At 40.8% G+C, this 16,843-nt stretch overlaps 1 protein-coding gene across 1 annotated transcript in view; it reads left to right on the top strand.

Annotated features, from left to right (window-relative positions):
* The window catches only part of YAP1 (Yes1 associated transcriptional regulator), a gene marked incomplete at its 5' end in the record, with an annotated part of 147,454 nt that overhangs the window by 53,515 nt on the left and 77,096 nt on the right, over window positions 1–16,843 (top strand). Inside the window, 1 exon segment of the mRNA XM_014588429.2 lies at window positions 9,926–10,041. Within this exon segment, the coding sequence (XP_014443915.1) occupies window positions 9,926–10,041 (116 nt within the window).

Raw genomic sequence — 16,843 nt, 5'->3', positions numbered from 1 at the left:
TTAATAAAGAGTCTTTAATTTGGTTACTTGAAGTCTTGTTAGATATTTGGGCTTTATGGACTTATTTATATGTAAGTACAAATTTGCTCATTTTTCCTTAGGGGGATGGTGGTGACTTGTTTGTTCAAATGTCTCTGCCATAAAAACGTAACAGATTTCTATCAATTTAACTTTGTTCACTTTTATCAAGAATTTCATACAATTCTCATAATACAGTTGAATTATACAGGTCCAGGCAGCAAAGATACAATTTCACAAAGATAGGTTTTAGCAATGTCTAAACATTTATTCTTTATTTATTTTTTTGCTTTTGCTTTTCCCCTTGCAGCACAATAAAGTAAGTCTCAAAAAGTATATTAGGAGCTTAAACACTTAATGGCTGCTTTTTAAAAAGTTTTTATTCATAAAAGTTTATAGATTATATGGTTAAATTCTTGCACCTATTTTATGCCATTTGACATCACAGAATCTTAGCAGTCAGGAAGAACAAGTTTGTTAGGTAGCTGTGTGCAGGTACAAGCCACTGTTTCTCCTGCTGGGATTTTGTCATAAGTAACTTTTACAAATATTTTACTTCAGAAGAAAAACTTATTCAAAAGTGAATTGCAAAGACTGGCAGGTGGCGTGGAGGTTGAGGCACTGGACACCCACATAGTTGACCAAGGTTCAAGTTCTGGACCTGGTGACTTGCTTTCTCACTTCCTCTCTTCTCTCTTTCTCTGTCTCTGGTCAAATTGAAAATTGTAATAATAAAATAATTATTTTTAAAAAGTGAATTATGAAAAGGGGATAAAACATACATTCTAATTAGGTTTAAGCTTATAACATCTTCCATTTACTGATACTAATTCAAGATTTTTTAAAAAGAATTATTTATTCATTTTATTATTATTCTTTAATTTAATCAGAGAAAGAAAGCAAGCTGCAGGTCTGGGACTTGAACCATGGTCAGCCATGTGGGAGTCCAATGCCTTAACCATCATGCCACCTGCTGGCCCCACTAGTTCTAGATTTTAACCGAAATTATATCATTTTACAAAACGAGAATTGGGGAGGACCCCAGATTCCTTAGGTTATTGGTTTTGCTTTCTTTAAGTCTGATATTTAAACCATATTGTTACTTTTGTACACAGCTCTTTAGCCCTCCAGGCATTTGTCATTCCTAAAACAGTATAGGCGATCAAGTGTCAAAGTAGTGTCTAAGGCAGTGCCTCTCAAACTGTAATGTACACAGATTTTCTACAGATTTTATTATAGTGCAGATTCTTCTCCAGTGGGATAGGTGAAGCCTCAGCCTTCAGATTTTTTTTTCCCCATAACAGAGAGAGAGATTTTTGCTATAGGGCACACTTGCCAGAGAGACAGAAAGCAAGATAACATCCTCTGGGGGGATAGCCACGCCACAATCCCTTCTCCTCTTGGGATTTTGGGCACACATGTACATACGCCCCATGTGAGTTTAAGCCGCTGGGTCTGGGACTCAAACCACAATCAACTACGTGGGAGTCCAGTGACACAACTATTATGCCACCTGCTGGTCCTAGGCTTTCATTTTTAACAAATTCTCAGATGTTGCCAATGCTGCTGGTCTGAGGCCAACACCGTGGAATGGCAGGGATATAAACAAATGTTGGCTAACCTTTTTTTTTTTAAAAAAAAGTAATTATGTCATTTAACTTTATTTATTTATTTGTTTGTTTTTAACTTGACCAGAGACAGGCAGACAGTGGGGTGGGGGGCGGTGAGAAAGCAAGCTGCCAGGTCTAGGACTCGAACCATAGTCGGCCATGTGGGAGTCCAGTGCCTCCAACCACCACATCACCTGGCAGCCTCAGTCATCCATTCTTTGAGATTTTCCAAACTTTATCGCAGTATCAGTGATCACTAAGCTTATTTTACTGATTTACATCAGCATAATTAGTTCTTTAGTGCTTTCACAAATTGTCAACATGAAGTTAATCCTAAACTTTGAGGATAGATGATGCCAGTGATGTAATCAGTGTTTTTCTTACTACTAAAACCAGTTCCCATTCACTAAATAAGGGTTAAAAGATTATTCTGAGAAGTGAGTGAGAACCATTTTTAGGGATGGACATTTTGGTTGTGTCCAGTTTCTACTTCTCACAATTTCCACCCCAAATTATTTAGTTCCTTTCATTGTGTGACAACATTGTCTGCTCAGAAGAGCCCCTTCATCCCAAGAGTAGTTACAAGAATTAGGCATCTTTGTCCTGTATAGAACTCTCAGGGATTCACTGAGGAGGCAGTACATGTATGTAATATGTAGAAAAGTTTCTGTAGGATGTTTCTTTGACCTTCGTAATTCACATAGAGAGCTACCTGAGCTCCACCCATAGAACCGAGGATTGAGCCACATGGAAAGTTACACTTGTCCATCATCATCCATCCCCTATCCCAAAGCCCTGAGAACTTCTCTCAACATTGTATTCTTTTGTTTTTAAAGGGGAAAGATGTAAAATATGTGTGATCCTAGATTTTTTGTTCTTCGGAGTAGTTTTGCAGAGATTGTCTCTTTGTACTTAATTGTTACAGGGGCTGGAAGAAGGGAAAGCAATGATGTAGAGGTTAGCCTTTTTTTTTTTTTTTAAGAATTATTTATTATCTTAATTTTTCAATTTTGCCCAGAGAGACAGAGAAAGAGAGAGCGAGCAAGCTGCCGGGTCCAGGACTCGAACCGCAGTTGGCCATGTGGGAGTCCAGCACCCTTAGCCACCATGCCATGTGCTGGCCCCCTTTTTCTTTCTTTTTTTTTTTTTTTAAGAGAGATTTTTGCTGTAGGGTGCATATGCTTTCTAAAGATACAAACAGAAAGTGAAAAATCATCACCACCTCCATCCCTATCCCAACCCCACCATCCCTCATCTCCTTTCAGGATTTTGGGCACACATACATGCACATGTGCTTGGACTGAGTTTTAAGTCACCTGGTCTGGGACTCAAACTGTGATCGACTACATGGGAGCCCAGTGATGTAACCATTACTTTGTCTGCTGGTCCCTTGAGGTTAGTCTTAAGAAATATAATTAACTCCCAAGATGTCCTTACAACATAGGAGGACATCTGATGTAGCACAAAAAGTATAGATTCTACATGAGAAAGTACTCAGTTTAAATCCCACTTCTTTAATGCTCTTCATCTGCTCTTGGACGTATCACTTAATCTTAAACTGTAGGTCATTTTTCCTTTTTTAAGTGATTAAAAAAAAAAAAAACTCTTTAAAGAGACTCAGTGGCCTATTATCCTTCTCTCTGTTGAACTCTAATCCTGGGGAGTTGAGATCTTTGAGTATCTGCATGGTAGCTTCAATAGCATGTAGTGTTCTTAGGATTTCCTCTTTCCTCAGCAATTTGATGATGGTGCTAATAATATTGTTACTCTTTTCAAAGTTACAAGTTAGAATTCCTGCATGTTGAAGGTCCAAGTTTGAGTCTCATGGGATTTATGTCTCATAGAAAGATACTAAGATTTTTTAAGGAATTTTATTCATTCCATTAGTAAGAGACAGACTGATTACAGCATCCCTAACAAGGTCCGAAAACTGTTCCACCTCCAACATCAACCCACCTAGCATATTCAGAGGTCTAGTTGTGAACTAGCAAGGTCCCCATGTGGCTCTGTCTTCCTCACTGTTGTATTTCACTGCTGTGCCACTAAGTCCCCTAAGCTCTTCAAATATTTCTATATACCATAACCTTCATTAACTAATGGGGCTCTGTAAAAAGTCAGTTTTGTAATGATTCATCTCAAGATTTCTGACTCCTTTTTTGGGGGTTTATATACATTTTGTAAAGTCATCTAGTATCTAAGTCCAAATCCTGGAGAGTGAAATTAGAGACCGCGCCAACAGGGAGAGGGACTCCCGCTGGACATAGGCCTTGCTCAAAGTACATCTGCTGGTGCTCCATCAGCTCACAGGATCCCAGTCTTAGCTGCTCTTGAGTGAGATGACAGGGTTTCTCTTGGTCATAAATCCAGTTGTCTTTTCTTTTATTGAAATGATAGCACAGAATAAGATACTCATGTTGGCATATTTTAAAGGGGCATTATAGTTTCATCCTTATTTTCCTAAAGGAAGTTTAGCAGTTAGACTGTCCTTAAGAAAAAGATAAACTAGTCCTTCTAATTCTTGCCTTTTTTAAAGAATTATTTATTTAATTTTATTTATTCATTCATTTATTTTATTTTGGCCAGAGAGAGACACAGAGAGAGAGAGAGAGACGGAAAGTGAGAAAGCAAGCCACCAGATCTAGGACTCAAACGATGCTTGCCCATGTGAGCGTGTCCAGCGTCTTAAACACCACATCTGCTGGCCCCTTCTAATTGTTTTCTTTGTTACATATAAACCATCCCTCTATTTTTAACTCTGAAAGTACTGTTTTATGAATTTTCTTTAATTTTATCTCCTTGGTTTTTATGTTTGATCCTGTTACCATTTGGCATGTTGTATCATCAGTATAGTTTGAGTAATATGAGTAATAAAGTTCTTTTCTCAGTCCTTTTGCGTATTAGTGGTTGTATGAGCCCTTTATTGCCCACGTTGTTAAATAGTACATGCTGCTTTAATATTCAGTTCACTTATTTTTGGAGGCCTATGTACCAGGCACTGCCATGTGCATCCTTTAAGGTGCTTATATTGAGGCCAGTAGGTGGCGTGTTGGTTGAGGGGCTAGACTCCCACATGGCCGACTATGGTTTGAGTCCTGAACCTGGCAGCTTGCTTTCTTACTTTCTCACACATTGTCTGTTCCTCTGTATCTCAGCACATGCCCTATAGCAAGTTTTTTTTTTTTTTTTTTTGAGAAGCTTTTTGCTACAGGGCGTATGCGCTCCACCAGAAAGATAGACAGAGACAGAGACAGAGAGAGAGAGAGAGAAAATCAGAAGCAAGAAATCAGCCCTCAGCGGGGATAGCCATGCTGCAATCCCTTTTCTTCCATTCTCCTCTCGGGATCTTGGGGCACGCACACGTGCCCAGCATGAGTTTAAGCCATCAGGTCCAGGACTCGAATCGTGGTTGACTACATGGGAGTCCAATGACATAGCCATTATGCCAACTACTGGTCCCTTTAGCAAAATTTTTAAAGATAATAATAAATAAAATTAAATAATTCTTTTTTAAAAAAGTACTAGGCTCCAGCAGGTGGCGTGGTGGTCAAAGGTGCTGGACTCACGTGGGCAACCATGCTTCAAGTCCTAGACCTGGTGGCTTACTTTTTCACTTTCCCTCTTTCTCTCTGATCAAGTCAGAAAATAATAAAAATAAAGTTAAAATAAAATAGTTCTTTAAAACAAGCTATTTAAAGATGCTTATATTCTAGTGGTAATGGAAATCGCATTTTTAATATTCTGGCATTTTAAAAAATTGAACCTTCAATACTTATACCTTTTTATTCTCCTTAGTATCTATGTAATATCTCTGTTATCTAATATATATTAGAAAGATGTTGTATTTTTGAGTGTTTTTGTGTGTGTGTGCGTGTGTGTGTGTCTGTCTGTCTGTCTGTCTGCCTGCCTGGTGCAGAAAGCAGTTTTCAGAATTCCTGTGTGCTAACAGTAATTCCATACTGAATGTGTGAGCTTGGAAGAATTCCTCAATTTTGAAATTTGTGTAATGGAGGTACCAATAATCCCAGCCTCATTAATCATTGTAATGTTATTCCTCTGGATAAGCGAATAGGTCTTTGTACCAGCAGCTGGTTAACTTTTGCCAGCAAGTGAGGTTATTTGCTTCTGCCCATCCTTCCTTTCTTCAGTGGAAGCAGTGTCTATCCTGTTCCCTTGTTCCTTCCTACCCTCAGAAAGATGACTGTGCCTGATCAGTAATCCCTCCACACATCTTTACCTACTGTTTGTGTTCACATTTTAAAGTTTTTCTGTGTTCATGATAGAGTATGCACACATGTACAAGAGAGAGAGAGAGAACAAAGAGCACTTTGCACAGGATCTATTCACGCAGCCATCTCCTTCCTCCAGTTTCCTAGCCTGTTGAATCTTGAGTACCCACAAGCGTGCCTGGCATGTCATCAGCTGACCAGGCCAGGGGTTCAAACCAAGGTTACCATATGGTGTCCAGCTTCTCTTGAGTGGCATGTTACTGTTTTGCCACTCGGCTTGCCTAGGAGCTAGCCTAGGAGCTAAAAGAACTCTTCCCCTTGGGCCAGCTGGTGGCATGGTAATTAAATGGCTGGATCCCATACACTCAACTTTATGTGCAAGTCCTAGACCCAGTGGTTTGGAAAACATGCAGGGTATGTGTATGTGTGTGTGTGTGTGAGTGCATACCAAAATCCTGAAAGGAGAAGTGGAGAAGGGATTGTGGCATGGCTATCCCCTGTGGAGGATGCTTTCTCACTTTCTTTTTCTCTGTATCTCTCCATTGAATACATACACCCACTAGCAAATTCAAAACAAAACAAAAACTCTTACCCCATCTCCAGAACAGATAGCCCATTCTAGCCAGAATCTACAATCCTTTTTTTTTTTTTTTTTTTTAAAGAGATTTTTGCTATAGTGTACAAGCACTGACTGAGAAGACAGAGACAGAAAGTGAGGAATCACCCACCTGCTCCCCAGGGGAGATGGCCACACCACAATCCCTTCTCCATTCTCTTCTAAGGATTTTGGGCACACACGCACATGCACCTGGAGTGGATTTCAAGCTGCCTGGTCCGGGACTCAAATCGCATCAGCCATGTGGGAGTTCAGCAACATAATTTTTTTTTTTGAGAGAGAGGTTTTTCGCTATAGGGCGCGTGCGCTCGCCAGACAGACAGAGAGAGATATAGAGACAGAAAGCGAGAAATCACCCCCCAGGGGGGATAGTCACGCCGCAATCCCTTCTCCTCCATTCTCCTCTCGGGATCTTGGGCACGCACGCACACGCGCCCGGGGTGAGTTGTAAGCCACCAGGTCCAGGATGCGAACCACGGTCGACTATGTGGGAGTCCAGCAACATAGCCATTACGCTAACTGCTGGTTCCCAGCAACATAATCTTTATGCCATCTGCTGGTCTGCAGAATCGGTGATCATGTCATTTCTTTTTTTTTTTTTGGAGAGGTTTTTTCGCTATAGGGCGCGTGCGCTCGCCAGACAGACAGAGAGAGACATAGAGACAGAAAGCGAGAAATCACCCCCCAGGGGGGATAGTCACGCCGCAATCCCTTCTCCTCCATTCTCCTCTCGGGATCTTGGGCACGTACGCACACGCGCCTGGCGTGAGTTTTAAGCCACCGGGTCCGGGACGCGAACCGCGGTCGACTACGTGGGAGTCCAGCGACATAGCCATTACGCTAACTGCTGGTTCCCCATCATGTCATTTCTTTAACATTTATGTTAGTTATTATGAGATGACTCAAGAAGAAAAAACTCAGATTTGAAATTTAAATAGCTAGAAAAGTTATTTGGTGATTTCTCTCTAAAAACGTCACCTTTATTTCCCTCCTTTTTCCATTTCTGAAATGTAAGTTTGATTGTTTTGCAGTAGGGAAATATTGCAAAGCTGAGTTCTTCCTTAATTTTACTATCCAGAAATGAACACTTTGAACATTTTGATCTTTATTCTTTTTGTAAACCTGCACCCTGCATGTGTGCATATATTTTAAACAATTAGCCTTATCTTATACATACCGTTTTATAACCTGCTTTTAGAAATTTTGGGACTGGGCCCATAGCCTAGTGGTTAAGAGAACTATATCCCAGGGAACAATAGGTGGCATAGTAGTTACGTTGCTGATGTCAACTGTGTAGTCCCATGTAGTCAACCATGGTTCGAATCCCAGACTCAGGGGTTTAGGCCACACTCCCGGCATGTGTGCATGCATGACCAAGATCCTGAGAGGACAGTGGAAGAGAAAGAATTGCAGTGTGGCCATTGTCCCTAGGGGGTGATTTCTTGCTTTCTCTCTTTCTGGTGAGCGCACACACCCTATAGCAAAAATCTCTCTTAAAAAAAAAAAGCTATATTCCTATGGCTGACTTATATTTGAATCCTAGCCCTGACAGCTTGAAAAACACACTATGTGCATATTCATGCATGTCCAAAATCCTGACAGGATGGAAGAGATGGAGAATTGCAGCATGACCACACACCAAGGCGGGGGAGGGGGGGATACTTTCTTCCCCTGCCCCTGCCTCAGTCTGCCTGATGAGCTCATGTTGCCTCTGGCAATTAAATAAATAAAAACCCCATTATAAATAGTTTTCATGTTACTAAATGTTCTAAAACATTTTCAATAGCTGCATAGTAGTCCATCATATGAAATCACATTTATTTAACCACTCCCCTATTATTGGATAGTAGAATTCTTGCTGTTACAAATAATATTTTGTATAAAAACATGTTATTCAGCAGTCACAGGAGAAAAACTTTTACAGAAGAAATTTGTTTCGTTTGTTTGCTATAGGGCACATGTCCTTAACAGAGAGGGAGAAAGGGAAAGTGAGAAATCACCCCCATAGGGGATGGTCATGCTGTAATCCCCTCTCTTAATTCTTCTCTGAGGATTTTGGACACACACACACACACACACACACACACGACAGACAAGTTTTTTTTTTTTTTTTTTTTTTGAGAGGTTTTTGCTATAGGGCGCATGTGCTCACCAGAAAGACAGAGACAGACAGAGAGATAGAAAGTGAGAAATCACCCACGGGGGTGGGGGGGGATTGCCGCAATCCCTTCTCCTTCATTCTCCTCTCGGGATCTTGGGCATGCATCCACATGTGCCCGGCATGAGTTTTAAGCCACCGGGTCCAAGACTCAAACTGCAGTTGACTACATGGGAGTCAAGCGACATAGCCATTACGCTAGCTGCTGGTCCCATGATTTTCAAGCCACCATGTCCAAGATTCGAATCAAGCAACTGGCCATGTGGGATCCAGCACCTGAACCTGCAGCCACCTACTGGTCCATATAGATAACTATTTAAAAATTATTTAATTTTATTTATTCATTAATTTAAAAGCAAGCCACCAGGTCTGGAATTCAAACCATGGTCAACCATGTGGGAGTGTCCAGTGTTTTAACCACCACGCCACCTGCTGGTCCCCTAGGTGAAGGTGTTAATTCTTTTTTGGTTTTGGAGTATATATCATAATAAGACAACTTAGTTTTCATGTATGTGTGTGTATTTTACTGCTTTGTTAAAAGTTTTTTTTGGAGGGAGAGGTTTTTGCTATAGGGTGCGTGCGCTCTCTAGAAAGACAGAGAGAGAGATAGAAAGTGAGAAATCATCCCCTGCAACCCCCAGCCCCCAGGGGGGAGATGGCCACGCAGCAATCCCTTCTTCTCCATTCTCCTTTTGGGATCTTGGGCACTTACGCACATATGCCCGGTGTGAGTTTAAGCTGCGGGGTACAGGACTCAGACTATAGTCAACTACATGGGAGTCTAGCGACATAGCCATTACGTCAACTGCAGGTTCCAAAGGAGCTTTTTTAATGCCTACAAAATATATGTTATTTGGCGTTGTTAGGTCTAGGAGGAAAAATGGGTGGTTCTCTTGCAAATCCTGGCTTTCAATTATATGATTACTATTTCAGACAGGTACTCAACAAACTGCATTTTATCATAGTGGGTATTTGTCTATTAGGTGAAGGTTTTTTTTTTTTTTTTTTTTTTTTTTTTTATTACTTGTAGTCATAATTTTCTGAAATCTTGCACTTAAAAATATCTAAGAGGTAAAATTTCTGAGAAGAGGTGAAAGTTGGATGATTTAATAAGCAGAAAAATGTCTTTATCAGGTAGAGGCAGGGTGGAAGTAGTGAGGTGACATGACTCCATGGGTCTACAGAGCTTGTTAGCATCCTTTGATGTGATCCCACACACCTACCCTAATGTGATAAAGAGATTTAGGTGTTTAGGACCTGCTATTTGTTATCTAATACAGTGGTTCTTTTGTCACAGCCACATCGATCAGACAACGACATGGCAGGATCCCAGGAAGGCCATGCTCTCTCAGATGAACGTGACAGCCCCCACCAGCCCTCCTGTGCAGCAGAGTATGATGAACTCGGCTTCAGGTGAGTGGGTGCTATAATTTAGCATCTGAAGTACTGCTTATGCATCAGTAACAATTTCTGCAGGGAACAATTATTACTCATTCAAGGAAAGTGGAGTATGGTGTGATGTTTATTTTCTACCCAGTTCTAAATAGGGGACATAATTTATTTCAAAATAAAATATGGCTATGACATATTTTACCCTTAATGCGTGAAAAGGCAAGTAACAGGAAAACCCACAGCTTTTAAAGTTTTGGTTCTGAAGTGAGGATCTCATCCTTGTTTTGTTAATTTTGTCCTGATGGTGGTTGGCTGGTTTGTTTATGTGAGAGATTTTTCCATAGGGTGTGTACGCTCTCCAGAGGGACAGAGAGTGAGCGAGCAATCAACCTCCAGGGAGGATGTTATGCCTCAATTCCTTCTCCAACTCCTTCTCCTTCTCCTCCTCCTCCTCCTCCATTTTCCTCTCAGGATTTTGGGCAAGTACACCGAGCATGAGTTCAGGCCACTGGATCTGGGACTCAAACCGCAGTCAGCCATGTGGGAGTCTAGTGCCTTAACCACTCTGCCAACTGCTGGCCTGTCTGTTACTTTCTTATCTCTCAAGTCTGAGTTGAAGTTTCTCTTTTTCTTTTGTGATTTGATTGGAAAACCAATCTGTGGTGTTCTCAACCGATCTTTTTACCTAAAAATATTGGAAGGCAGTTAGTTATAAATCCTAAAGAGCATTCCTTCCTTCCTTCCTTTCTTCCTTCCTTCCTTCCTTCCCTCCCTCCTTCCTTCCTTCCTTCTTTCCTTTTTTAAGAGATATTTTTACTGTAGAGCGTTGTGCTCTCTGAAGAGGCAGAGAGAGAGAGAGAAAGCGAGAAATCACCCCCCAGAGGGGATCACCATGCCTCAGTCAGGATCTTGGTTACACATGCATATGCACCTAGTGTGAAGTTTAAGCCATTGGTGGTCGAATTGTAATCAACTACGTAGGAGTCTAGCGATGTCACTATTATGCCATCTGCTGGACCCTCTTATTTTTTTCTAAGAGAGATTTTTCCTATAGGGCATGTGTGCTCACTGGAGAGACAGAGAAATATAGAGACAGAAAGCAAGAAATCACCCCTCAGGGGGGTGGCTATACCACAATCTTTTTTCTGTTGGAATTTTGGGCATGCAGCATGTGTACCTGGTGTGAGTTTCAAGTTGTAGGTTTGGGACTCAAACCATGGTTGGCCATGTGGGAGTTCAGTGATGTAACCATTACGCCATCTGCTAGTAGTACCAAGAACATTTCTTAACCTCAGGTCTAATAGGTGTCAAGCACATCTCTACCTTTTTCACAGAAAATAAGCCTGAGTATACATCTTTTTTCTGCCTGTTATTGTCAGTTTACTTGAATGTACAGCTTTTCTCATGTGCATACCGAGTAACATTGCTACTTATGATAGAAAAATAAAAAGGAAACAAGGCATATATAGTATTTAGCTTTTATTTTGATTAGTGTGGGTTCTACCATCAGTGTCTGGCCTCTTTCTCCTTCGTAGGTGGGTCCAAGGCCATGGCTAACCTATTATGCTTTTAACCTAATGGGAAAGACTGTCTTTCCTGGAAAGATGCAACCCCGGACCTAGCATCAGGGATTACAGCATTCGTGGTAACTTTCTGACTGTTCCCTTGCCCTCATCACTTTGCTCTGCCGAGTGCCCTGGTTCAGGGGACAGGTGGCTGAGATGACTTCTCTTCCCAGCCTGGCCATTCCCTACGCAGCAAGCTGACCAGCATAATGTCAGTAGCTACAGTTGATGTCCTTCAGTAGTAGCCTTTGGAAAGGGACTGTTGGGGTTGGGGAGGGATGTACAGTTAGTTTAGAAAAGGTTTCCTTGACTAGGTGAACCCACAGAACTTGGTATGTCCTTTTGTCCCTGAAGATGCTACCAGTGTGGTAGAATATTTTGACTATTCTGTGACTCTCTGCTCTTGCTTTTTGTTGAGCACTTGGATTCTAAAGAGATCAGAGCTGAAAACAAAAAAGTCAAAATTTATGGTTAAATTTTTCTTCTCATAAAGTTTATGTATTCTTAAAGAAAATTTTAGTCCCTAAGTCTTTATTTTAACTTGTTTATAGAATGAATAGTTTTAATTACTGTATTCTTTTTTATGTGACACTTAATTTAAAATCTTAAAAATGTAAAGGCAAAAAAATTATGCAAGCATTTATTAATATTTTTACTTGGTAACTTCTTGTTTAATTACCAGATTTCCAGATGAAGGTTGTGACATCTGTCTCATACTTATGGTTCAAAACAGTGATTTACAATATTCATTTTGTCATGTTCTAGCAATCAATAGAAAATATCTATGGAATTAATTCTCATTAATTTAAAACTTTACTTTTGGAAGATTACACATATTTTGCCTCTGACAGAGTTGTGATTCTTTTATGTTATTTTTTTTCTATTTTCTGATGGTAATGGTCTAAAGAAATGACCGAATTTGGACTCAAATTTTTATGTTTAAGATTAAACCTGTATGTCAGTTTGTTTTTTGTTAGAGTTTTAGAATAATTGTGGATGTTTAAGTCAATGCTGTATCTCATTTGTAAATATAAAATTTTTTTAAAGAATTATTTTATTTAACTTTATTTATTTTAATTTGATCTCAGACTGGGACAGAGTGAGAGAGAGAGGGAAAATGAGAAAGCAAGCTGCCAGGTCCAGGACTCAAACTGTGGTCAGCCATATGGGAGTTCAGAGCCTTTAACCACCATGCCACCTGCTGGCCCCAATATGAAATGTTTTAATATACTGTATATAAATTAATAGACATACTTACTGTATTTAGTAAAGAGATAATTTTGGCTGGAGCAGTTTGGGGTGAGGAGAAGCATAACTGTGGAGAGTTAAGAGATGCAGGAGAAATTATGAAGAGGTTTGTAGGTTGAGAGTCAGAAGGAGAAACTGAATTGGGAAAAGCCATCCCAGAAGAGACTTGAGTATTTAAATGGTGGTGAAATATACTTAGTTGTAGTGATAGTAACAAGTCTTGTTTAGATGCTATGCATTCTACAAAGGTTATTTGTACTATCTCATTTAACGCTCATAATGGCCATTTATTAGGTGCTGTTGTTAGTCACAGTTCATGTATGAGAAAACTTGTATAACTTTGCCCAAATCACACAAGTTCGTTTTAAAATTTGCTGTAGAGCACATAGGCTTTCATCCATGCATACATGAGAAAGAAAGAGAAAGAGAAAGGAAAGGAGGGAGGGAAACTGAGAAACCACCTCCTGCGGGGAGGCCACTCTGCAGTCCCTTCTCCATTCTCCTCTCAGGATTTTGGGCACACAAGCACACATGCCCAGCATGTTTTTCAAGCCACTAGTCTAGAACTCAAACCACCGCAGCCAGCTCTGTGGGATCTAGCACCTTAACCACCACACCACCACCTGGCCAAATCTCACAACTTTTAAGCGGTAGAAGTCAGGTTCAGATTTGAGTAATGGTGTTTCAGATCCCATGCTCTTAATAAGTATGTTAATTGGGTATAGGCTAAGTGACAAAAAGCCTCAGAGAAAGCAGAAGGGGTTAGATCTGCTAATTAATACAGGGAAGTGATATTTAAAAACAGTAGATACTGTGGGGGAACTGTTTCTCCAGAAGGTGGTCAGTATAGTGATGATAATTGCTTAATGAGGGTGTTTCTATTAAAATACACAGTCCCTTAAAGAGCAAATAATGAAAGAGAACACTAAAAGTCATTATCTTTAATGGGATGGTCAGACAGTGTGATGAGTTAGGAAAGATAGACTCACTGACAGGTCTGGTGAAACCAGAAAGCTTTATTTTAAAAAACAACAAAGCTGATTTTTAAAAAGAAAATGAGTCATCAGAAGTTGAAATGATAGAGATTTTGGCCAGCAGATGTCAAAGTGGTTAAGGAGCTGGACTCCCACATGACTGACCGCGATTCGAGCCCCAGACCTGGTGGTTTGAAGTTTATGACCGGTGTGTGTGTGTGTGTGTGTGTGTGTGTCCGTCCAAAATCCCAGGAGGAGAGGGGCAGAGAAGGGATTGTGCATGGCTGTCTCCTAGGGGGTGATTTCTCACTTTCCCTCTTAATGTCTTTCTCTCATGAGTGCACCCTCCCTGTGGCAAAAACCTTAAAAAAAATTTAAAAAGAACATGTGAAAATTCCCAAGATGTGACAAATTTCAGTATGGATTATTGTGATACAAAAGGAGGCTTAATGTCAAATTAAATATTGAGGAGGCTATTGATGATATCTACATAGTCCTTGATAATGTCTTCTTAGCACATACTTCTTTTCACTTGGAATTACCCGGCTTGTTTGTTGTCTTTGCTTTCTTCCATTTCCGTGAATAGTTAAGAATAAACAGGCCTTTCATCTGGTGTTGAAATGCTTTGGAATGTGTCACGGGATCTGTAATCTTGGTATTCCTCACTCTCAAAGTTACAGTCTCAATGTCTTGTTACTAAATCTTTGATCCAGGGGTTCCTCTTTCTCTGGAAAGCAGTGTGGTACTTGGTGGCTGTGAACTCTCCAGTGCTGTCTACAACACAGTTTTTAAAATAACTGTAAGAGAAAATGTTCTTACTCTTAGACAAGGGTTGTAAAGTTTGAAATGGCTTTCTTGTCTGCTTGAGAAAATCGACAGAAGTGACAGTCTTCTGTGCTTGGAAAAAATGGTCTTTTCAGAAAAGCTTAAAGCCTAAAGACAGCAAGAACTGTGAGAGCATTTAAGTAAATTTTGAGGGCATTTTCTGTGCCAAAGCAGCAAATGGCTTCCAGTCTAGCAGGCTGTCTATAGAAATAATTTTTACCCTGAAGGGAATGCCTTTGGAATCTGCTAATCTGAAGCCTTCAGATGAAAGAGAAAACTATGCAGCTTCTAGAAACACTTTGCTGGGTTAATCAAGCTGAATACAACTTGATTTACATTTTTTTTTTTTGAGAGGTTTTTCACTATAGGGTACATGCGCTCGCCAGACAGACAGAGAGAGACATAGAGACAGAAAGCGAGAAATCACCCCCCAGGGAGGATGGTCACGCCGCAATCCCTTCCCCTCCATTCTCCTCTCGGGATCTTGGGCACGCATGCACACGCGCCCGGCGTGAGTTTTAAGCCACCGGGTCCGGGACGCGAACCACGGTTGACTACGTGGGAGTCCAGCAAAATAGCCATTACGCTAACTGTTGGTTCCCTTGATTTACATTTTTATGACTGATTTACAAGAACTTTGTAGTTTTGCTCATTTTAGAAAGAATTAAATTTTATTCAAAATTGAGTCCTACTTTGTGTGTTGTTCTGGCTTCTTGTTTCGAATCAGGCCGACTTTCCTTAATATACTGTGTTTTTCTAGACGCTGCAAAATCTGTTTTTTGAATAATTTTTAGTGATTGACTAAACTGAATGGTCTTTAAAATTCCTGTTTCTTTTATTAAATCTGAATTAGGTTAGTGACTGTGACCAGTTTAATTTTTTTTTTTTGAGAGGTTTTTGCTATAGGGCGGCGTGTACACTCACCAGAAGGACAGAGACAGAGAGACAGCGATAAATCACCCCCCGGGGGGGGGAGCGGATGGTCATGCCGCAACCCCTTTCTCCTCCATTCTCCTCTCAGGATCTTGGGCACGCACGCACATGTGCCTGGCGTCAGTTTAAGCCACCGGGTCTGGGACTCAAACCTCAGTAGACTACGTGGTAGTCCAGCCAACTGCTGGTCCCACATATCTGCTTTTAAAAAAAACCGTATATTTGATAATCAAAGCAAAAATGTCTTATTACAAGTTTATATAGGATTCATTATTTTTATGCTTTAACACGAGAAATTATTGGCATTTCCCTAACAAATTTCCCAATCTACTAATACAACACTTTCATATTTCCCTGTTATAAAAAAACTGCATGGAATTCCTAGGAAATACTTTAAGATGGGTGGGGAAAATGCCCTTTTGATCTTGAAAGGTGATTTGTTAGAGGAATGTGCTTAAAGTACCCTCACTGCATAGGTGAAAAATGTTCAGAAGCAAGCCAAGTGGGTCTTATAAAATTGACTTAATGTTGTCCTGTTACATTACTTCTGCTTTGTGTAATCTGCCAGAGCTGAGACTGTTACTTAGAAAAATGACAGAGGTAGGGACCAGCAGTTAGTGTAATGGCTATGTTTCTGGACTCCCATGTAGTCGACCACAGTTCGCGTCCCAGACCCAGTGGCTTAAAACTCACGCCAGGCGCGTGTGCGTGTGTGCCCAAGATCCCGAGACGAGAATGGAGGAGAAGGGATTGCGGTGTGGCCATCCCCCTTGGGGGGTTATTTCTCACTTTCTATCTCTCTGTCTGGCAAGCGCATATGCCCTATAGCAAAAACCTCTCCAAAAAAAAAAATGTCAGAGGTAGTTTGTTCTGTGTAAGTGGTAGAATGTTCAATATAAATTCTGTATTCTTTCTCATAAGTCAGAGTTTTCATATTATTATGAAGGTTCTTGATTATTGTTCTATGGAAATTGTCAGTTTGAAGGCAAAATATAGAACAAGATTATGCTAAAGTGAAATCAAACAGGAATGAAACTAACAAAACCCAAAGTCAAAGCAGTGAAAAGACAGAAACAGTATGTTTATCAGTCTCAAGTGTTTATCCCAGATGTCTCTTAAAACACAAACTATTGCCACGCCATGGCTGCGACCGGCGGCGGGACTTGCGCGGGCCCTCCCGGGCTCAGCGCGTTCCCCCCAGGACCCGCGCCAAGGCGGCGGCAGGTGCCCCCGTGGCACGGCCCCCCCCCCCCCCCGCCCCCCCACACGGCCCGGGGG

This window comes from Tupaia chinensis, unplaced genomic scaffold, assembly GCF_000334495.1.
Source record: "Tupaia chinensis unplaced genomic scaffold, TupChi_1.0 Scaffold000276_2, whole genome shotgun sequence".
Classification (NCBI taxonomy): Eukaryota; Metazoa; Chordata; class Mammalia; order Scandentia; family Tupaiidae; genus Tupaia; species Tupaia belangeri.
Note: the sequence above shows the minus strand (reverse complement) of the source record. Positions and strands in the feature narration are given on the sequence as shown.